Genomic DNA, 24,417 nt, shown 5'->3' on the forward strand with positions numbered 1-24,417 from the left:
GATGTAATGGGAGAAACTGACAGCAATAAAAATGTGATACACTTTAATATCCCATTTACATTAATGGACAGATCATTCAGACAGAAGATTAATAAGGAAACACTGGTCTTAAAAGATACACTAGGCAGATTAATTTAATATATATAGAACATTCCAGCCAAAAGCAAGATATTATACAAGCTTCTTATGTGCACATGCAACACTCTCCAGGATAGATCCTATTTAACAAAAAAAAGTCCCAATAAATTTAAGGAGAAGTTAAAAAAAATACCTTGAGACAAATGAAAATGGAAATACAACTTACCAAAATCTACAGGATGCAGCAAAATCAGTTTTAAGAGGAAACTTGACAGTGATACAGTCCTACTTCAAGAAACAAGACAAATCTCAAATAATTTAACTTTCCAACTAAAGGAACTAGAAAAAGAAGTGAAGCCTAGAGTTAGTAGAAGGAAGGATAAGACTGAATCATGAAAAAATAGAAAATCTGAATAGACAGATTACTAATAATAATGAGATTTAATCAGTAATCAAAAATTGCCCATCCCCCAATAAAAGTCCAGGACCATGGTTTCATTGGTGAATTCTAAGATTTAATACCTATCCTTCTCAAATTCTTCCAAAAAACTGAAGAGGAAGGAATGCTTCCAAACTCATTTTACAAGGCCATCATGGCCTTGATACCAACCAGACAAGAACATCAAAAGAAAAGTACAGGCCAATATCACTGATGTACATAGATACAGAAATCTTCAACAAAATAACAACAAACCAAACCCAACAATTTATTCTAGGAACGCAAGGATGGTTCACCACCCACAAATCAATTAACAAGATATACATGAACAAAATGAAGGATAAAAATCAAGATTATAGCAACAATTGCAGAAAAAGCATTCAACAAAATTCAACATTCATTTATGACAAAAACTCTCAACAAAGTGGGTAGAGATGGAAACACACCTCAACATATTAAAGGCTATATGTGACAAACCCACTGTTAACATCATATTCAATGGTGAAAGCTGAAAGCTTTTCCTCTAAGATCAGGAATAAGACAAGGCTGTCCACTCTTGTCCCTTTTATTCAACATGGTATTGGAAGTCCTAGCCAGAGCAATAAGGCAAGACGCAGAAATAAATGGCATCCAAACTGGAAAGGAAGAAGTAAAATTTTCACTATTTGTGGACAATATATAAAATGCTAATAACCACATCAAAAAAACTATAAGAACTAATAAATTCAGAAAAGTTGCAGAGTACAAACTAAATATACAAAAAATCTGCTGTATTTCTACACACTAACAATGAACTGTTAAAAAAGTTGAGAAAACAACCCCATGTACAATAGTATCAAAAAGAATAAAATACCCATGAGCAAATTTAACCAAGGAGATAAAAGACCTGTATATCAAAAACTATAAGACACTGATGAAAGAAACTGAAAACACAATGGAAAGATGTTTTGTGCTCATGGTTTGGATGAATTAATATTGTTAAAATGCCCATATTAGCCAAAACAATCTACAGATTCAATGTAATCCCCTTCAAAATCCCAATGGCACATTTCACAGAAACAGAACAATCTTAAAATTTATATGGAACCACAAAAGACCCCAAATAGCCAAAACAGTCTTGAGAAAGACGAACAAAGCCGAAGACACTGCACTCATTGATTTCAAACGCAATATAATTCTGGCATAAAAGCAGACATGTGGATCAATTTTAAGAAAAATAGCCCAGAAACAAATCCCATGCATACATGGTCAATTAATTTATGACAAAGGAGGTTAAGATTATACAATGGACACTCTTTAATAAATGGTGTGAGGAAAACTGGAAAGCCACATGCCAAAGAATGAAACTAGACTACTATCTTATACCATACACAAAAATTAACTCAAGAGACTTAGAGACTTGAATATAAGACTTGAAACCACCGAACTCCTAGAAGAAAATAGAGGCAGTAAGCTGGAGGACATTAATTTTGGTGATTATTTTGTATCTGACTCCAAAAGCAAAGCCAACAAAAGCAAAAACAAACAAATGGGATTACATCAAACTAAAGCTTCTGTACAGCAAAGAACACCATCAACAAAATGAAAAGACAACCTCCTAAGTGGGAGAAAATCTTGGCAAATCATGTATCTGATAAAAGATTAATATCCCAAATACATAAAGAACTCATACAACTCAATAACAAAAAGCCAAAAATCAGAATATGGAATGGACAGAGGACCTAAATAGACATTTATAGATGGCCAGCAGACACAAGAAAAGATGCTCAACATCACTAATCATGAGGGAAATAAAAATCAAAACCACAATGAAATATCCCTTCATTCCAGTAACAGTGGCTCTTTTTTTTTTTTTTTAACTTTATAATATTGTATGGTTTTGCCATATATCAACATGAATACACCACAGGTATACACGTGTTCCCCATCCTGAACCCTCCTCCCTCCCTGTACCATCCCTCTGGGTCGTCCCAGTGCACCAGCCCCAAGCATCCAGTATCGTGCATTGAACCTGGACTGGCGACTTGTTTCATATATGATATTACACATGTTTCAATGCCATTCTCCCAAATCGGCTCTTATTAAAAAGACAGGCAATAAAAGGGTTGGTAAGGATGTTGAGAAAAGGACACCCTTGTGCACTGTTAGTGTAATTAATGTTTAGCACAATGCTATGGAAAATAGTATAGAAATTCCCCCTCAAATTAAAAATAGAATCAACATGTGATCCATCTAGCAATTCTACTTCTGATTATTTATCTGAAGAAAATGAAAACATTAATTTGAAAAGATATATGCACCCCTACATTCACTGAAGCATTAGTTACAATAGCCAAGAAATGCAAACAACATAAGCGTCTGCTGATGACCGAATAAACACGTAGTCCATATGTGTATATATATGCGCACACACGTTGGGCTTCCCTAGTGTCTCAGACTGTAAAGAATCTGCCCACAATGCAGGAGACCTGGGCTCGATCCCTGGGTTGGGAAGATCCCCTGGAGAAGAGAATGGCTACCCACTCTAGTATTCTCACCAGAAGAATTCCATGAACAGAGGAGGCTGGTGGACTACAGTCCATGGGGTCACAAAGAGTTGGACATGACCGAGCAACACATACACACACACAACAGAATACTACTTAGCCATAAAAAGTATGAAATTTTGCCATTTGTGACAACATGGATGGAACTTGAGGGTATTATGCTAAGTAAAATAAGTCAGACAGCGAAAGACAAATACCATATGATTTCACTTACATGTGGAATCTAAAAACAAAAACACACAATATGAAATTCACAGGTACGAGGATTATAATGGTGGTTGCCAGGAGGTTTGGGAGGGTAAGCAAAGTCCGTTAAAGGGTCAAGAGGTATAAACTTTCTATCAATAATGTTTTATAATATATTGGTGTATGACAAATGATGTAGACAGACTTATTATGGATGTCATTTTTGCAGTGTGTATAAATACTGAAGCATTATGATGTACACCTGAAACTAATATAATGGTATATGTCAATAAAAAAGTGAACGATTTTTGGAAAGTGGGACATGACACTAAATTTAATTTATAATGTGTGAAACTTTGATTAAAACATAAAAACTTTATTAAACTTTATTAGTTCAATCACCATGATATATACTTAAAATATCTTAGTTTCGTCAATTATAAATCAACAAAGCAAACATTTTAAATAAATAACTTAAAACGAGAGAAATGTGAGAAAACCTAGAAAAAACTGTGGAAAATAATGAGCTGGGGACCAATACTACCCTAATTTTCATTGCATACCATTCTCTAGTATTTGAATTTTTTGGACTGGTACATTTTTTAAATTGATAAACTTTACTTTTTAGAGCAGTTTTTGGTTCGTGGCAAAATTGAACAGAAATATGGAATGTTGTCATATAGTCCAATTCCCCACATATGTACAACTTCCCAAGTATCAGTATCCAGCATCACAGTGGTGTATTAGTTACAACTGATAAATCTACATTGGCACATTATCAATATCCAAAGCCCATAGTTTATATTAGGGTTTACCCTTTTACATTTTATGGGTTTTGACAAATATATAACAACATGTATCTACCATTGTAGTATCATACAGAACAGTTGCACTGCCTGAAAAATCCTGTGCTCTGCTTATTCAGTACTTTCTCTCCACTAACCCCTGAAAACCAGTAATCTTTTCACTGTCCCCTTAGTTTTTACTTTTCCAGAATGTCATATTGTTGGAATCACACAGAATAGTCTTGTGTGATAGAAAAGACTATCACACGTATAGTCTTTTCAGACTGCATATTACTAAGTGAAAAAAGCCATTTAAGTTTCCTCCAAGTATTTTCATGGTTTAATAGATCATTTCTTTCTAGTGCTGAATAATATTTCAGTGTCTGGAGGTAACAGTTTACTTATCCATTTACTTATTGGAGGACATTTTAGTGGCCTTCCAAGTTTGGGCAATTATGCATGAAGCTGATATATAAACATCTATATTCAGTTTTTTTGTGTGGTTTTAAGTTTCAATTCATTTGGGCAAATACCAGGGAGCACAATTGTTGGTCTGTACTATAAGAATACATTAGTTTTGTAAAAAAACTTCCAAACTTTTTTCCAAATTTGCTGTATCATTTTGCTTTCCCACCAGTATTAATGAGAATTCTATTATTCCACATCCTTACCAGCATATGTTGTTGTGTTTTGGATTTTGCCTATTCTAAAATCCAAATGTAATAATAGTTCACTGTTGTTTTAATTAGCAGTTCCCTAATGGTGTATGATGCTGAACATCTCTTCATACCCTTATTTGCCATCTGTATGCCTTCTTTATGATGTGTCTGTTTATGTCTTTTGCCCATTTTTTAATCAGGTTGCTTGTTTCCTTATTGTTGATTTTAGGAGTTATTTGCATATTTTCAGTAACAGTCCTTTATCAGATGTGTCTTTCATAAATATTTTCTTCCAGTCTGTGGCTTATCTTCTCATTCTACTGTCTTTCACAGAGAAGTTTTCAGTAGTAGTGAAGTTCAGTTTAGCAATTATTTCTTCCATGGGTTATGTTCTTAATGCTATATCTAAAACATCATCGCCAAACCCAAAGTGATCTAGGTTTTCTCCTATCTTCTAGGAATTTCATAGTTTTGCATCCTAGGTTCAGGTCTATGATCCAGGTTTTGAGTTCATTTTTATGAAAGTTGTAAGGTCTGTATCTAGATTCATTTCTTTGCCTGTGACTCTCCAGTTGCTCCAGCACCATTTGTTTAAAAGACTATCTTTGAGAATGATTAGAAGATGGCGGAGGAGTAGGACGGGGAGAACCCTTTCTCCCCCACAAATTCATCAAAAGAACATTTAAACGTCGAGTAAATTCCACAAAACAACTTCTGAATGCCGGCAGAGGACATCAGGCACCCAGAAAAGCAACCCAAGTCTTCGAAAGGAGGTAGGAAAAAATATAAAAGGCAAAAAAAGAGACAAAAGAGGGAGGGACAGAGTTCCGTCCCGGGAAGGGAGTCTTAAAAAGAGAGAAGTTTCCAAACACCAGGAAACCTTCTCACTGCCGAATCTGTGCTGAGCCTTGGAAGCACAGAGGGCAACATAACAGGGAGGAAAAATAAATAAACAATTAAAACCCGCACATTGCACACCCTACGGTAACTCCCCCAGCGGAGAAGCAGCGCAGACGCCTGCATCCACCATTATCAAGCGGGGGCTGGGCAGGGAGGCGTGGCACGGGCAGGGAGGCACGGCGCGGGCTGCATCGCAAGGATCTGGCCTGAATACCCCGAGCTCTATCTGAGCGAAATAATTTGGGCTAGCAAACCAGACTGTGGGATATCTACCACGCGAAAAGCCAGCCCTAACCTAAGACACCGCCAGGCCCGCGCACGGAACAAAGGACTGAACAGAGATAGCCGGCGGCAGACCATCCGCCTCCGGTGATAGGCAGCCAGAGCTGGTAGGGGACAATTGCAGCCCCAGAGAGACATTATCTATAAAACTGTAAGCAGGCTTCTTTGCTAACTAAAACTTCTTGGGGGTCTGGACGGTCAACATCTGCCTGAGAAGGTGCGCCGGTGCACACCTAGATAACCGAGCGGCGGGGAGGCGACAAGTTGCAGCAATCGCGCGCGCCAAACACCTCATCACCTGAGCTGCTCGGATCTGGGAAGGGCACAAAACGCAGGCCCAACTGAGAGTCTGCGCCTCTGAGGACTACCCGAGTGCCTGAACCTGAGCGGCTTGGACCTGGGAGGTACATGCAGCCCAGGGCCGGCCACAGATGGTTCCCGGCGGAGCAACCTAGAGCCTGAGCAGCATGGGCAGGGAGGCTACACGCACCATGAACGGGGGGCAGACCCAGTGTGGCTGAGGCACTGCGAGCACATGCCAGTGTTATATGTTTGCAGCATCCCTCCCTACCTCCCCTCAGCGTGACTGAACAAGTGAGCCTAAAAAAAAAAAAAAGTGTCCTCCACCGTCCCCTTTGTGTCAGGGTGGAAACCAGACACTGAAGAGACCAGCAAACAGAAGAAGCTATAACAGAGGGAACCGCCTTGGAAGCTACAGGCAATAGATTAAAACCCTGTGGTTAGTACCAACTACATAGGAAGGGGCCTATAGATCTTGAGAAATATAAGTCGGACCAAGGAACTAGCCAAAAATGAACTGAACCCACAATACTCACAACAAAACCAGAGAAAGTCCTAGATATATTTTTACTAATTTTACGATCATTTTTTTGTTGTGTTAATTAAAAAAAAATTTTAAGTTCTCTATTATTCCTTTAATTTTCACTTTTATAACCGATTACTTTGAAAAAAAAAAAAAGACCCCATTTTTTTTAAAGCAAACTTCATATATATATTTTTTATAATCTTTTTGACCTTGTTTTTTTTTTCTTTTCTTTAACGTTGTAGTTTTGAAATTCCAAACTCTACTCTAGATTTTTAATTTTAGCTTTTGTTACCAATTTTGTACCTATAGTTTTTTTTTTGTAATTTCTGTGACCCTTTTTTATTTTCTCTTTTTCTTTTTCTCTGTTTCTTTCTCTTCTTCTTTTAAATAACATTGCATATCTGAAATTTCACACTCTACTCTAGATTTTTAATTTATGCTTTTTGGTATTTGTTATCAATTTTGTACCTGTATTTTCTTTATAATTTATGCGACTTTGTTTGTTCTTGTTTTTTTTTTTCTCTCTCTTTCTTTTTCTTCTTCTTTTTTTAACATTGTATTTTTGAAGTTCCAAACTCTACTCTAGATTTTTAACTTTTGCTTTTTGGTATTAGTTATCAATTTTGTACCTATATTTTCTTTATAATTTTCATGACCTTGTTTGTTCATTTTTTCTCTTTCTTTTCCTTCTTCTTTTCTTTAACATCGTATTTTTGAAATTCCAAACTCTACTCTAGATTTTTAATTTTTGCTTTTATGTATTTGTTACCAATTTTGTACCTTTAAGAACCCAATCTTCAGTACCCATTTATCACTAGGGAGCAAGATTACTGGCTTAACTGCTCTCTCTCCCTTTGGACTCTCCTTTTTCTCCACCAGGTCGCCCGTGTCTCCTCCCTAACCCCTCTTTACTCTACCCAACTCTGTGAATTTCTGTGTGTTCCAGACGGTGGAGAACACTTAGGGAACTGATTACTGGCTGGATCTGTCTCCCTCCTTTTCATTCCCCCTTTTATCCTCCTGGCCACCTCTGTCACCTGCCTCCTTCTTCTCTTCTCTGTATAACTCCGTGAACAACTCTGAGCGGTCCAGTTGTGGAGTGCACATAAGGAAGAAATTACTGGATAGCCCACTCTCTCCTCTACTGATTCCACCTCATCTCATTCGGGTCACCTCTAACTCCCTCCTCCCTCTTCTCTTCTCCATATAACGCTGTGAACCTCTCTAGGTAACCCTCATGGTAGAGAAACTTTTCATCTTTGACGTAGATATTTTATCAATGGTGCTGTATAGAAGGAGAAGCTATGAAACTACTGTAAAAATAAGACCGATAACTGGAAGCAGGAGGCTTAAGTCCAAACCCTGACTCCAGGGAGCTCCTGACTCCAAGGAACATTAATTGACAGGAGCTCATCAAATGCCTCCATACCTGCACTGAAACCAAGCACCACACAAGGGCCAACAAGTTTCAGGGCAAGACATACCAAGCAAATTCTCCAGCAACAAGGAACACAACCCTGAGCTCCAAGATACAGGCAGCCCAAAGTCACCCCAAAACCATAGACATCCCATAACTCATTACTGAATATTTCATTGCACTCCAGAGAGAAGAAATACAGCTCCACCCACCAGAACACCGACACAAGCTTCCCTAACCAAGAAACCTTGAAAAGCCACCTGTACAAACCCACACAGAGGAAATGCCACAATAAAGAGAACTCCACAAACTGCCAGAATACAGAAAGGACACCCCAAAATCAGCAATTTAAACAAGATGAAGAGACAGAGGAATACCCAGCAGATAAAGGAACAGGATAAATGCCCACCAAACCAAACAAAAGAGGAAGAGATAGGGAATCTACCTGATAAAGAATTCCGAATAATGATAGTGAAATTGATCCAAAATCTTGAAATCAAAATGGAATCACAGATAAATAGCCTGGAGACAAAGATTGAGAAGACGCAAGAAAGGTTTAACAAGGACCTAGAAGAAATAAAAGAGAGTCAATATATAATGAATAATGCAATAAATGAAATTAAAAACACTCTGGAGGCAACAAATAGTAGAATAACAGATGCAGAAGATAGGATTAGTGAATTAGAAGATAGAATGGTAGAAATAAATGAATCAGAGAGGATAAAAGAAAAACGAATTAAAAGAAATGAGGACAATCTCAGAGACCTCCAGGACAATATTAAACACTACAACATTCGAATCATAGGGGTCCCAGAAGAAGAAGACAAAAAGAAAGACCATGAGAAAATACTTGAAGAGATAAATGTTGAAAACTTCCCTAAAATGGGGAAGGAAATAATCACCGAAGTCCAAGAAACCCAGAGAGTCCCAAACAGGATAAACCCAAGGCGAAACACCCCAAGACACGTATTAATCAAATTAACAAAGATCAAACACAAAGAACAAATATTCAAAGCAGCAAGGGAAAAACAACAAATAACACACAAGGGAATTCCCATAAGGATAACAGCTGATCTTTCAATAGAAACTCTTCAAGCCAGGAGGGAATGGCAAGACATACTTAAAATGATGAAAGAAAATAACCTACAGCCCAGATTATTGTACCCAGCAAGGATCTCATTCAAATATGAAGGAGAAATCAAAAGCTTTTCAGACAAGCAAAAGCTGAGAGAATTCAGCACCATCAAACCAGCTCTCCAACAAATACTAAAGGATATTCTCTAGACAGGAAACACAAAAACAGTGTATAAAATCAAACCCAAAACAATAAAGTAAATGGCAATGGGATCATACTTATCAGTAATTACCTTAAACGTAAATGGGTTGAATGCCCCAACCAAAAGACAAAGACTGGCTGAATGGATACAAAAACAAGACCCCTACATATGTTGTCTACAAGAGACCCACCTCAAAACGGGACACATACAGATTGAAAGTGAAGGGCTGGAAAAAGATTTTCCATGCAAATAGGGACCAAAAGAAAGCAGGAGTAGCAATACTTATATCAGATAAAATAGACTTTAAAACAAAGGCTGTAAAAAGAGACAAAGATAGTCACTACATAATGATGAAAGGATCAATCCAAGAAGATATAACAATTATAAATATATATGCACCCAACACGGGAGCACCGCAATATGTAAGACAAATGCTAACAAGTATGAAAGGAGAAATTAACAATAACACAATAATAGTGGGAGACTTTAATACCCCACTCACACCTATGGACAGATCAACTAAACAGAAAATTAACAACCAAACACAAACTTTAAATGATACAATAGACCAGTTAGACCTAATTGATATCTATAGGACATTTCATCCCAAAACAATGAATTTCACCTTTTTCTCAAGCACACATGGAACCTTCTCGAGGATAGATCACATCCTAGGCCATAAATCTAGCCTTGGTAAATTCAAAAAAATAGAAATCATTCCAAGCATCTTTTCTGACCACAATGCAGTAAGATTAGATCTCAATTACAGGAGAAAAACTATTAAAAATTCCAACAAATGGAGGCTGAACAACATGCTGCTGAATAACCAACAAATCACAGAGAAATCAAAAAAGAAATCAAAATTTGCATAGAAACTAATGAAAATGAAAACACAACAACCCAAAACCTATGGGACACTGTAAAAGCAGTCCTAAGGGGAAAGTTATAGCAATACAGGCATACCTCAAGAAACAAGAAAAAAGTCAAATAAATAACCTAACCCTACATCTAAAGCAACTAGAAAAGGAAGAAATGAAGAACCCCAGGGTTAGTAGAAGGAAAGAAATCTTAAAAATTAGGGCAGAAATAAATGCAAAAGAAACAAAAGAGACCATAGCAAAAATCAACAAAGCCAAAAGCTGGTTCTTTGAAAGGATAAATAAAATTGACAAACCATTAGCCAGACTCATCAAGAAACAAAGGGAGAAAAATCAAATCAATAAAATTAGAAATGAAAATGGAGAAATCAAAACAGACAACACAGAAATACAAAGGATAATAAGAGACTACTATCAACAATTATATGCCAATAAAATGGACAACGTGGAAGAAATGGACAAATTCTTAGAAAAGTACAACTTTCCAAAACTTGACCAGGAAGAAATAGAAAATCTTAACAGACCCATCACAAGCATGGAAATTGAAACTGTAATCAAAAATCTTCCAGCAAACAAAAGCCCAGGTACAGACGGCTTCACAGCTGAATTCTACCAAAAATTTAGAGAAGAGCTAACACCTATCCTACTCAAACTCTTCCAGAAAATTGCAGAGGAAGGTAAACTTCCAAACTCATTCTATGAGGCCACCATCACCCTAATACCAAAACCTGACAAAGATCCCACAAAAAAAGAAAACTACAGGCCAATATCACTGATGAACATAGATGCAAAAATCCTTCACAAAATTCTAGCAATCAGAATCCAACAACACATTAAAAAGATCATACACCATGACCAAGTGGGCTTTATCCCAGGGATGCAAGGATTGTTCAATATCCGCAAATCAATCAATGTAACACACCACATTAACAAATTGAAAAATAAAACCCATATGATTATCTCAATAGATGCAGAGAAAGCCTTTGACAAAATTCAACACCCATTTATGATAAAAACCCTCCAGAAAGCAGGAATAGAAGGAACATACCTCAACATAATAAAAGCTATATATGACAAACCCACAGCAAACATTATCCTCAATGGTGAAAAATTGAAAGCATTTCCTCTAAAGTCAGGAACAAGACAAGGGTGCCCACTTTCACCATTACTATTCAACATAGTTTTGGAAATTTTGGCCACAGCAATCAGAGCAGAAAAAGAAATAAAAGGAATCCAAATTGGAAAAGAAGAAGTAAAACTCTCACTATTTGCAGATGACATGATCCTCTACATAGAAAACCCTAAAGACTCCACCAGAAAATTATTAGAACTAATCAATGATTATAGTAAAGTTGCAGGATATAAAATCAACACACAGAAATCCCTTGCATTCCTATACACCAATAACGAGAAAACAGAAAGAGAAATTAAGGAAACAATTCCATTCACCATTGCAACGGAAAGAATAAAATACTTAGGAATATATCTACCTAAAGAAATTAAAGACCTATATATAGAAAACTATAAGACACTGGTGAAAGAAATCAAAGAGGACACTAATAGATGGAGAAATATACCATGTTCATGGATTGGAAGAATCAATATAGTGAAAATGAGTATACTACCCAAAGCAATTTATAGATTCAATGCAATCCCCATCAAGCTACCAACGGTATTCTTCACAGAGCTAGAACAAATAATTTCACAATTTGTATGGAAATACAAAAAACCTCGAATAGCCAAAGCGATCTTAAGACAGAAGAATGGAACTGGAGGAATCAACCTACCTGACTTCAGGCTCTACTACAAAGCCACAGTTATCAAGACAGTATGGTACTGGCACAAAGACAGAAATATTGATCAATGGAACAAAATAGAAAGCCCAGAGATAAATCCACGCACATATGGACACCTTATCTTTGACAAAGGAGGCAAGAATATACAATGGATTAAAGACAATCTCTTTAACAAGTGGTGCTGGGAAAACTGGTCAACCACTTTAAAAGAATGAAACTAGACACTTTCTAACACCATACACAAAAATAAACTCAAAATGGATTAAAGATCTCAATGTAAGACCAGAAACTATAAAACTCCTAGAGAAGAACATAGGCAAAACACTCTCTGACATACATCACAGCAGGATCCTCTATGACCCACCTCCCAGAATATTGGAAATAAAAGCAAAAATAAACAAATGGGACCTAATTAAACTTAAAAGCTTCTGCACAACAAAGGAAACTATTAGCAAGGTGAAAAGGCAGCCTTCAGAATGGGAGAAAATAATAGAAAATGAAGCAACTGACAAACAACTAATCTCAAAAATATACAAGCAACTCCTACAGCTCAACTCCAGAAAAATAAATGACCCAATCAAAAAATGGGCCAAAGAACTAAATAGACATTTCTCCAAAGAAGACATACAGATGGCTAACAAACACATGAAAAGATGATCAACATCACTCATTATCAGAGAAATGCAAATCAAAACCACTATGAGGTACCATTTCACGCCAGTCAGAATGGCTGCGATCCAAAAGTCTACAAGCAATAAATGCTGGAGAGGGTGTGGAGAAAAGAGAACCCTCTTACACTGTTGGTGGGAATGCAAACTAGTACAGCCACTATGGAGAACACTGTGGAGATTCCTTAAAAACCTGGAAATAGATCTGCCTTATGATCCAGCAATCCCACTGCTGGGCATACACACTGAGGAAACCAGAAGGGAGAGAGACAAGTGTACCCCAATGTTCATCGCAGCACTGTTTTATAATAGCCAGGACATGGAAGCAACCTAGATGCCCATCAGCAGATGAATGGATAAGAAAGCTGTGGTACATATACACAATGGAGTATTACTCAGCCATTAAAAAGAATACATTTGAATCAGTTCTAATGAGGTGGATGAAACTGGAACCTATTATACAGAGTGAAGTAAGCCAGAAAGAAAAACACCAATACAGTATACTAACACATATATATGGAATTTAGAAAGATGGTAACAATAACCCTGTGAACGAGACAGCAAAAGAGACACTGATGTATAGATCAGTCTTATGGACTCTGTGGGAGAGGGAGAGGGTGGGGAGATTTGGGAGAATGGCATTGAAACATGTAGAATATCATGTATGAAACAGGTCGCCAGTCCAGGTTCGATGCACGATACTGGATGCTTGGGGCTGGTGCACTGGGACGACCCAGAGGGAGGGTATGGGGAGGGAGGAGGGAGGAGGGTTCAGGATGGGGAGCACGGGTATACCTGTGGCGAATTCATTTTGATGTTTGGCAAAACTAATACAATACTGTAAAGTTTAAAAATAAAATAAAATTTAAAAAAAATAAATAAAAGACTATCTTTGTTCCATTCTATTACTTTAGCTCCAGTGTCAAAGATTAGTTGACTAGAGTAATTTGGGTCTATTTCTGGGCTTTCTATGGTGTTCCACTGATCTATTTTGTCTATTCTTTTACCAATTCTATATTGTTTTGATTACTGTGGTTTGTAATAAGTTTTGAAGTCAAAAGTGGCAGACCTCTGACTTTGCTCTTCTCCAATATTCAGTTGGTTATTGCATCTTCTTAAAGAGAAAGGGCAGAGAAGGCAATGGCACCCCACTCCAGTACTCTTGCCTGGAAAATCCCATGGACGGAGGAGCCTGGTAGGCTGTAGTCCATGGGGTCGCGAAGAGTCAGACATGACTGCCCAACTTCACTTTCACTTTTCACTTTCATGCACTGGAGAAGGAAATGGAAACCCACTCGTGTTCTCGCCTGGAGAATCCCAGGGACGGGGAAGCCTGGTGGGCTGCCGTCTCTGGGGTCGCACAGAGCCGGACACGACTGAAGCGACTTAGCAGCAGCAGCAGCAAAGAGAAAGGGAATACCAGACCACCTTACCTGTCTCCTGAGAAACCTGTCTGTGGATCAAGAAGCAACAGTTAGAACCAGACATGGAACAATGGACTGGTTCAAAATTGGGAAAGGACCACATCAAGGCTGTATATCATCATGCTGTTTGTTTAACTTATATGAAGAGTACATCGTGTGAAATGCTGGGCTGAATGAATCACAACTGGAACCAAGATCACTGGGAGACAATGTTCACTACAGCACTATTTACAATACCTAGAAAATGGAAGCAACCTAGATGTCTATCAACAGATGACTGGATAAAGAAATTGTGGTACATATACATAATGGTTATTACTTAGCCATAAAAAGGAACGCATTTGAGTCCAGTCTAATGAGGTGGATAAACCTAGAGCCTATTATACAGAGTGAAGTAAGTCATAAAGAGAAAGATAAATAGTGTATACTAAAGCAAATTTATGGAATCTAGAAAGATGGTACCAATGAATTGATTTGCAAGGCAGCAATGGAGACACAGACATAGAGAACCGACTTATGGACACAGGGAGAGGGGAGGAAAGGATTAGACATATGGAGACAGTAACACGGAAACTTACATTACCATATGTAAAATAGATAGCCAATGGGAATTTGCATTATGTCTCATGGAACTCAAACAGGGGCTCTGTATCAACTTACAGGGGTGGGATGGGGAGGGAGATGAGAGGGAGGTTCAAGAGGGAAGGGATATATGTATACCTATGGCTGATTCATGCTGATGTTTGACAGAAAACAACAAAATTTCTGTAAAGCAATTATCCTTCAAAATAAATAAATAAAAAGATTACCTAAACCTCAGATGTGCAGATGATACCACTCTAATGGCATAAAGTGAAGAAGAATTAAAGAGCCTCTTGATGAGGCTGAAAAGAACAGAGTGAAAAAGCTGGCTTAAAACTCAACATTCAAAAAACTAAGATTGTGGTATCTGGTCCCATCACTTCATGGCAAATAGAAGGGGAAAAAGTGGAAACAGTGGCAGATTTTATTTTCTTGGGCTCCAAAATCATGGTGGATTGTGACTGTAGTCATGAAATTAAGATGCTTGCTCCCTGGAAGGAACGCTATGACAAACCTAGATAACATATTAAAAAGCACAGGCATCACTTTGCTGACAAAAGTCCATATACTCAAAGCTATGGTTTTTCCAGTAGTCATGTATGGATGTGAAAGTTGGGCCATAAAGAAGGCTGAGTGCTGAAGGAATGCTTTCAAATTGTGGTGCTGGAGAAGATTTGGGAGTCCCTTGGACAGCAAGGAGATCAAATCAGTCAATCCTAAAGGAAATCAACACTGAATATTCATTGGAAGAACTGATGCTGAAGCTGAAGCTCCAACACTTTGTCCATCTGATGCAAACAGCCAACTCACTGGAAAAGACTCTGATGCTGGGAATGATTGAGGGCAGGAGGAGGAGGGGGCAGCAGAAGGTGAGATGGTTGGAGAGTATTACCAACTCAATGGACATGAGTTCAAGCATATTCAAGGAGATAATGAAGGACAGGGAAGCCTGGCGTGCTACAGGCCATGGGGTCTCAAACAGTCAGACATGACTAAGTGACTGAACAACAACAAATTGCCTCTCCATGCTATGCTATGCTAAGTCATTTCAGTCGTGTCCGACTCTGTGTGACCCCATAGATGGCAGCCACCAGGCTCCCCTGTCCCTGGGATTCTCTAGGCAAGAACACTGGAGTGGGTTGCCATTTCCTTCTCCAATGCATGAAGGTGAAAAGTGAAAGCAAAGTCGCTCAGTTGTGTCCGACTCTTAGCGACCCCATGGACTACAGCCTACTAGGCTCCTCCATCCATGGGATTCTCCAGGCAAAAGTACTGGAGTGGGGTGCCATTGCCTTCTCCAGCCTCTCCATATAAACGTTAATCAGTTTACTGATACCTACAAAATAACTTGCTAGAATTTTGATCAGGATTGCATTGAATCTATAGATAAGGTTCATAAGAACTGACATTTAACAATATTGTTTTCCTTTCCATGAACATGGAATCAGTTCAGTTCAGTCACTTAGTCACGTCTGACTCTTTGCAACTCCATGAACTGCAGCACACCAGGCTTTCTTATCCATCACCAACTCCCAGAGCTAGCTCAAATTCACCGTCCATCAAGTTGGTGATGCATCCAACCATCTTATCCTCTGCTGTCTCCTTCTCCTCCTGCCTGCAATCTTTCCCAGCATCAAAGTCTTTTACAGTGAGTCAGTTCCTCTCATCAGGTGGCCAAAGTATTGGAGTTTCAGCTTCCATATCAGTCCTTCCAATGAATATTCAGGACTGATTTCCTTTAGGATTGACTGGTTTGATCTCCTTGCAGTCCAGGGGACTTTCAAGAGTCTTTTCCAACACCACAGTTCAAAAGCATCAATTCTTCAGCACTCAGCTTTCTTTATGATCCAACTCTCACATCCATATATGACTACTGGAAAAACCATAGATTTGACAAAATAGATCTTTGTTGGCAAAGTAACGTTTCTGCTTTTTAATATGCTGTCTAGGTTGGTCATAGCTTTTCTTCCAAGGAGCAAGAGTCTTTTAATTTCTTGGCTGCAGTCACCATCTGCAGTGATTTTGGAGCCCAAGAAAATAAAGTCTGTCACCGTTTCTATTGTTTCCCCATCTATCTGGTATGAAGTGATGGGACTGGATGCAATGATCTTAGTTTTTTGAATGTTGAGTTTTAAGCATCACTCTCCTCTTTCACTTTCATCAAGAGGCTCTTCAGTTCCTCTTTGCTTTCTGCATAAGGGTGGTGTCATCTGCATATCTGAGGTTATTGATATTTCTCCCAGCAATCTTGATTCCAGCTTGTGCTTCATCCAGCCCAGCATTTCACATGATGTACTCTGCATATAAGTTAAATAAGCAGGATGACAATATACAGTCTTGACATACTCCTTTCCCAATCTGGAACCAGTCTGTTGTTCCATGTCCAGTTCTAACTGTTGCTTCTTGACCTGCATACAGATTCCTAAGGAGGCAGGTCAGGTGGTTTGGTATTCCCATCTCTTGAAGAATTTTCCACAGTTTGTTGTGATCTATACAGTCAAAGGCTTTGGCATAGTCAATAAAGCAGATGTTTTTCTAGAACATGGAATATATCTCCATTTATTTATTTCTTCTTTGATATATTTTATCAGTTTTATAATTCTCCTCATATAGATCTCTCTTGTAGATGTTTTATGAGATTTGCATTTCATTTTTACAGTTTTGATGTAAATGGTAGTATGTTTTTAATTTCAAATTCCCCTTGTTCATTGCTGGTATATGGGAAAGTGATGACTTTTGTAAAGTGACCTTGCATCCTACAATGTTGCTATTATTACTTATTAGTAATTTTTTTTTTGGTTGCTAATTCTTTTGGATTTTTTCTACATAGGCAATAATGACATCTTTGAGTAAAAATTTTATTTCTTCTTTCCTAATGTGTATACTTTTTCTTGCCTAATAACATCAGCAAGGACTTCCAGTACGATGCTGAAAAGCATTGGTGAGAGAGGATGTCCTTGACTTGTTCCTGGTCTTTTTGTTGTTTTTCACAGTTCTGGAGGCTCAGAAGTTCAAAATTAAGGTGTCTGCAGGAAACGCTCTCTTAAATGCTGTCGAGAGAAACTGTTCTGTGCCCTTCTCTTACCTTCTGGTGTTCATTGATTTGCAATTGCATAACTCCCATAGTCTCACAGTGTTCTTCCTCTGTCTTCACATCTTATAAAGATATTACTTATATCAGACTAAGGGTCCACCTTACTTTCTGTGATCTCATCTTCACTGATTACATCTGCAATGACTTGATTTTCAAATAAAGTCACATTCTGTAGTGGCAGCGGGGGCTTCAACACATCTTTTTGGAGGACCCAATCCAATCTATAAAAAGTCTTTACTATGTAAGTAAAACTATGCTACTTTGCTTCAGTCATATCTGACTCTACTGATTGCAGCCTGCCAGGCTCCTCTGTCCATGGGATTCTCCAGACAAGAATATGGGAGTGGGTTGCTATTTCCTTCTCCAGGGATCTTCCCAACCCAGGGATTGAACCCACGTCTCTTTTGTCTCTTTACCACTAGTGCCACCTGAGAAGTCCAAGTAAAACTGACAAATTAGTAAAAACAAAAACAAAAAAATCCACAAAAAATCCACCAGGACAAGAACAGGCAATTAACTCACATAAACTATACACACACACACATTCACACATATATAGCACACTACATTTAAGAATTCATGAGTCCTTCCTCTAACCCTGTTCCTCCTCAAGACATCCTCATGTCAGTGACTGACACCAACCTGCATCCAGTTGCTAGGGACAAACCAAGGCATCATTCAGGAATCCCCCCTTCCCCTCATTAACCACAACCAAGGATCAGGACTGTAACCAAAAGCAGGGTCTGGCTGCTTGTCGTTCAAAAAGTCAATAAAGGGGCAAGGTTGTTGGAAAGGGAAGTTTGCTTTATTTTGGATGCCAGCAGCTAGGGTATGGGGGGTGTAGAGGGTGGACACCTGTCCAAAGGCCAACTCCGCCCCCTGAAAATCAGTGGACAAGAGCTTTTATAGGCTGAGGGAAGGGGCTACATGCAGAAACTGTACAGTCAACTCTGACAATCATCTTGAAATTGGTCATCAGTGGTCTGATCAGTGTCACCTTGATTATTTTAAGTACAGTTAGTCTTCAGTTCCAGTGTTGGTTTGTTCTCACTTCTTTGAAGCCAATTCTTGGAATTGTGGCAGCTTATGTCATGGTTACAGTCTGGTCATTATGTGGTTAACTTCTACCTGGTTGGGGTTTCAGTAACCATAAGACAGCTCACAGGATTTGGCTCAGAATATTATCTATAGTGCCTGTGAAGGAAGGAAAGGTCCTTGACTTTGTTTACAGACTAAATTATCATTACTTGGTCTCCTTGACTGCTTTCCTTTGTTTCTGCATGTTCTCACTTCTCTGATTAAACTTACTATGTAGCTAGAGTTTTTCCACAGACAAAAGGCAGACAGAGGACGTACAAGGCAATGACCACAGGGTCCTGCTGTTTTATGACCAGTTGATTTTACTTCATTGGTACCTTCCATAACCCTCCAGTTATCTAGTCGCACCACCTACAAAGCTACGATGATCTCTGGTCTGGACTACTGCTGCAACCTCCAAGACAAATCTCTTTGATTCCACTTTTGTCCCCTTACAGTAAGGTGAAACTGGTTTGTATGGGACAGTTTCAGCTTTTGCCTGTTGTTTGACACCCTGTCCAGTTAGCAACCTCTTTCATTTGCAAAAGGATCCCCATCTGGATGATAAATTATATGGTCACCCTACCTTACAGTCTTTTCTTCTCACAGTAGCTAAAGTCACTTTTTAAAAATGTAAATTAGATCATGTTATTTCCCTGCTTAAGACCCTTCAAAGATTTCTTGTTACATAAGAGTAAAATCCAAATTCCTTATCGTGATCTACAGGCTTTATATAGTCTAGTCCACCTACTTCTCATCACTTCCAACTCTGTCCGTCTCTTACATTCTAGCCCCACTGGCCTTTTGATTCCTCCAGTTAGTCATGCTCCTTCTTATTTCTAATCTTTGCTTTTGCTACACCCTTTGCTGTTACTTTATTCCCCAAGATCTTCTCATAACAAATCTGTCATTTTGTTCTCAGATCAAATATTAACTCTTCAGAGAGGCCTTCTTTGAAGACACAATCTAACGTTCCCAAATCCACCCAAGTTGTTCTCTATTATATTGTTCACTTAGTTCTTAGTTTATTGCTATTTCCCCACTAGAACATAGGTTCACTGTCACCTTGTTCACCTTTGGTACCCAGGGGCAGAGCATGTGCTCAAAAAGTATTTAATGAGAGAATGAATCACTACCTACAACCAAAGAAAAAAATTAAACCATGAAAGTTCACAGAATCTAGCTATCAAACCAGCAAATACTGAAAAACCAAAAATGCCTTACTTTTCTTTCTAAAACTCTGCGTATCATCTGACAGGACACCTATGTGATTGTTTACTCTTTGTTTCCCTCTGACTAAAATGAAATCTCCACAAAAACAGGGACTTGGTTTTGTATTTTTAGCTGTATTCTTAGCAACTGTATGCCAACAAGAGTGTCTGGCATATACTAAGTGTTCCATAATTATTTACATATTCGGTAAATTGACGGTATCTAAGGCAATGGCACCCCACTCCAGTACTCTTGCCTGGAAAATCCCATGGACGGAGGGGCCTGGTAGGCTGCAGTCCATGGGGTCGCTAGGAGTCGGACATGACTGAGCGACTTCACTTTCACTTTTCACTTTCATGCATTGGAGAAGGAAATGGCAACCCACTCCAGTGTTCTTGCCTGGAAAATCCCAGGGATGGAGGAGCCTGGTGGGCTGCCGTCTATGGGGTCGCACAGAGTCGGACACGACTGAAGCGACTTAGCAGCAGTAGCAGCAGCAGGGGTGAGTAAATAGTAGAGAAAGGGGTACTGTGAGAATATAATTGGTGTACAATTTCCGTAGGAAATTTGACAATATATATCAAAAGTTCCTGAAGAGGGCATACCTTTAGACTCAGCAATCTCACTTCTAAGAGGAACTTATCCTAAACAAACAAATGAACAAAGGTACAAAGATTATTTATGAGGAAATTTCTGATTTGTTTTATAATAGAGAAAATTTAGAAATGGCAGCATAATACCCATTTATAGGAAAAGGTACATGTAATTATAAATCTGTACAATGGAATACATTATAAATATTGGTGAAAATGTATATTTGTTGATGTAGAAAAGTATATTAAGACAAAAAGGCGAACAAAAAAAAGTATAGCAAGATTTCATTTTTGCAAAAACACATGTGTCTCCCATGTGGGAGACACATGGGTATGTATGAGCACACACTGGCATTCACAAAGAAATGTTTAAGCAGGCATACTTCAAAATGTTAGCATTGGTTATCTTTGCATGGTGAGATTAATGGCAATTTAAATTTTCTTTTGTATACATTTCTCAATCTTTGTAATTAGGCCAACCAAAATTAGCTGAACATGTTCTGCTTTTATAAGTGTGTGTGTGGGGGGAGAGGAGGAAGCAATAAATATAAAAAACACAGACACATTTCATCACCTTACTGAAGTCTAAAGCCCAGATTAAGAGCCAGAAGTTCAGAAACATCAACTTCAGCATAGGAGGTGGCTTTTTGATTTCCTGAATTCAAGCAAGTTGTTTCCCCTCAGTCAATATTTGCAAAAAAGGGGAAAAAAATCACAAAACTTGTTTCTTTTATTTCATTGCTTGCCAAGCTTGAGAAAACAGCATAAAGTGTAGCAAAAGCTATCATTTATGCTGGGCACTATCCTTGCATTGTTTCATTAAAAACCTTCTAATGATCCTGCCAGGTGGGTATTAATGTTCTCAAATGCAGAAGCTGAAAGAGACAACAGAACTTGCCAAAGCTTCTAGAGCTGTTGGGTGGATTGGGAAGTAGAGTTAGGGGAGTTCTTGATTCAAACAGAGGTTTCTCTGACCTCAGGGCCTTGAGGAAAAGCTGGACAAAGGTGCTTGAGAGTCTCTTAATGTCTCTGATATTTTGTGTGGTTATCCTTCCACCCTTATAACTTGCAAGAAGCATAAAAGGAGAACCAGCCAGGAGATCTGAGAAAGCTGGAGTAAGTATGTGGAGAAGCGAGATTTACAATGGGTGCTACTCTGGAACATGCCTTTCACTTCTCTTCAGTTCTAAACGGCTCCAACTCAAAATGCTTGATTGAGTGGTCACAGAGGAGGAGGGGAATTTTGTGAGCACCCCTATGTATGTGCAAGAAGGGTTATAGCACATACCACAGACTTGGCTAAGGATGACATTTGGACACTTGAAGAAGGAAGCTGGCTCAGGATGACCGGAGGTAGACACCCCTTGGGAGGAAAAAGCAAAGTTGGTATGAAGTACAAAGTTAAAGGGGGACTGAGAGAAGGAGGAGGAGGGAAGAGGAAAAACTAGGAGAGGCAGTTGAGGGTTATTCTGCAGTACTTTTTTCTTCCACCTTTTTTGTTTTTACATTCTTTCCCTTGATTATCTCAATCTTAATTAGACCTTCAGTGCTTCTTTCTATTTAGATGATTACCAAATCCCTCCAATCCTGACTGTTCTCCAGAGTTCAAGTCCTCTGAGGTCCAAACTGAATGCAGCTTTTCTGCCACCTCAAGTCTGCTTCTGTTATATTCACTCTCACCATCAAACGACTGTCTGAACTGCTCTCTTCCCCATTCCGTCAACCATTCTTTCATCCAACAAATATATCTAGTATGTCCCCCACACTGTACTAGGGACATCCAGTCACTTTTACCTTGCAAATCTCTTGTCTGTCCATCTCTTCTAAATTCTTTACTGAAAGTTATAGGGAATTCCTCTTGCTTGAACCATGGCAACACAGCAGTATAAGTTAATTGGTTTTACATGCCATTCATTCTTATAGTGACCTCCTAGATTTAACACTATACCTGAGACACAGAAGTGGCTCACAGTGGAGGCTTAGGGACTAAAAACGCTGGGAAGGGGACTGGAGGAGCAGAAGCTGAACTTGTCTTGATTAAGTACTTACATAGGAAGAAAGGCGTTTACAAATAACACTACAAATAACAATTCTTTTATTTCTGGGGTGTGGCTAATTAGAAGGCTAGGAAGATTGTTGGAAGTCTGATGTTGAGAGTCTCCTGATACCGAAAAAGCCCCGCCCACCTTCCATCCTTTGAGTATTCTATAACTACTTGTTGATTCTATCACCTTCTATGACAAGCCAGGAATGTTGTGTTCTTCATCGTATCCCCAGCTCTTAGTACACCTGGCCCATAGTAGGGGCTCAATAAATATCTGTGGAGGATTCTAGAAAGGCAGGAGCCATAGATGTTTTATTCACCACTTTAGGCAGAAGGACAAAGACTAACGAGCCCAAGGGGTAAAGAAATCGTGGATGTTTCCCTCCCTATTCCTTTAGAGCTTGGTAAATGTTTGCGAAGCGCCATAAACTGCCCTCCCGCACAACTCCAAAATCCTGCCCCTCGCTCGACTGCCAGGCCCTGGAGCTTGGCCACCGTCGGGCCCAGGCCCCAGCTTCCCTCCCTCCCCGCCCGGGCTCCTGTTACCTCCCTGCACACATCTGTACACACCACAGGCCAAACAATTACGCGCTCCCGCACGCCCTCCTCGAGGTCCGGGTCTCTCCAGAGGACCCCGTGTGTCCCTGGCCCCCGCCCAAGGCTCAGGGCAGCCCGCGGCCTGGCCTGAGGACCGCCGCGGCTGTGGGCTCCAGCGACCCCCGCACCTGGCGCGCCAGGACCTCGTCCATGTGCCCGGCGGCCACTCTCCAGCCTCAGCCGCTCTCGGGCTTGAGCGCGGAGCCCGGGAGGCCCAGCGTCTCAACCCGGGGCCCGCCGCGCTCCTCCGGGCGGGACACATCGGGAAGGCGGGAAGCGGCTGCAGCTGTAAGGCGCCCGGGGGCGGGCGGCGGAGCCGCGGAAAGCAGCGGGCTGGGCCGAGGGATGTACGAGCGGCAGACGGCTCCGGCCGCAGCGGGGCTCGGCGAGCGGCGGCTCGCTCACTCACCACAGTCCGGCGGGGCAGCGCGCCGGGGGTCCGGGACAGGGCCCGGCGGAGCCTCCGCGCCCGGCTCGGGCGGGTCCCCCCGGAGCTCTCGGAGCCGCTGTCGTCCGAGATCACAATGAAGTCCTCCATGGCTGCGGGACCGGCCGAGACAGCGCGCGGGCGACCAGTGAGCCAAGCGGCAGCGACTTCGGTTCCTGCTGCTGAGGTAGCGGCCGACGACGACCGGAGCTATCAGCCCACCGGCCCCGCCCCTTCCCTCCCCGCCGGCCCCGCCCCCTGCCCTCCGGGGGCCCGCCCCCTGGCGGCGGGCGGCTGGCGGCGGCCGGAGGGCCGCCGTCACGGTACTTGGCAGTGGCCCTGGTCCTCCCTTCCCGAGGAGAAAACGGAAAAGGGGAAAAGATCAAGTCGCAGCCGGCTTGGGCTGGTGTTGGGGCCGGTCGTGCGGGACGCTGAGGCTGTGAGGGCTTTCCCCGCTGCTTCCAACTGATTCCAGTGTGAAGTGAGGTGTGAATAAGCCTTTCTGATCACCGTAAAGGGCTTCAACGGACTCACCCGGAGAGGCCCTTTGAGGATGGGACCCAGGCTTGGACTGGCGGGGTGCGGTTAGGTAGAGGGGAGTGGCTGAGGGTGGGTCAGCTGGCCTTTGGT

At 40.3% G+C, this 24,417-nt stretch overlaps 1 protein-coding gene across 1 annotated transcript in view; it reads right to left on the reverse strand.

The window, feature by feature from the left end:
- SIMC1 (SUMO interacting motifs containing 1) overlaps nt 1-24,009 on the reverse strand; it is an 86,080-nt gene extending 62,071 nt beyond the window's left edge. Inside the window, exon 1 of the mRNA XM_061429954.1 lies at nt 23,770-24,009. Coding sequence (XP_061285938.1) covers nt 23,770-23,898 — 129 coding nt within the window. The 5' untranslated portion in view covers nt 23,899-24,009. The remainder of the gene's footprint in view (nt 1-23,769) is intronic.
- Nucleotides 24,010-24,417: the final 408 nt, after the last annotated feature.

Source organism: Bos javanicus, chromosome 10 (genome assembly GCF_032452875.1).
Source record: "Bos javanicus breed banteng chromosome 10, ARS-OSU_banteng_1.0, whole genome shotgun sequence".
Taxonomy (NCBI): Eukaryota; Metazoa; Chordata; class Mammalia; order Artiodactyla; family Bovidae; genus Bos; species Bos javanicus.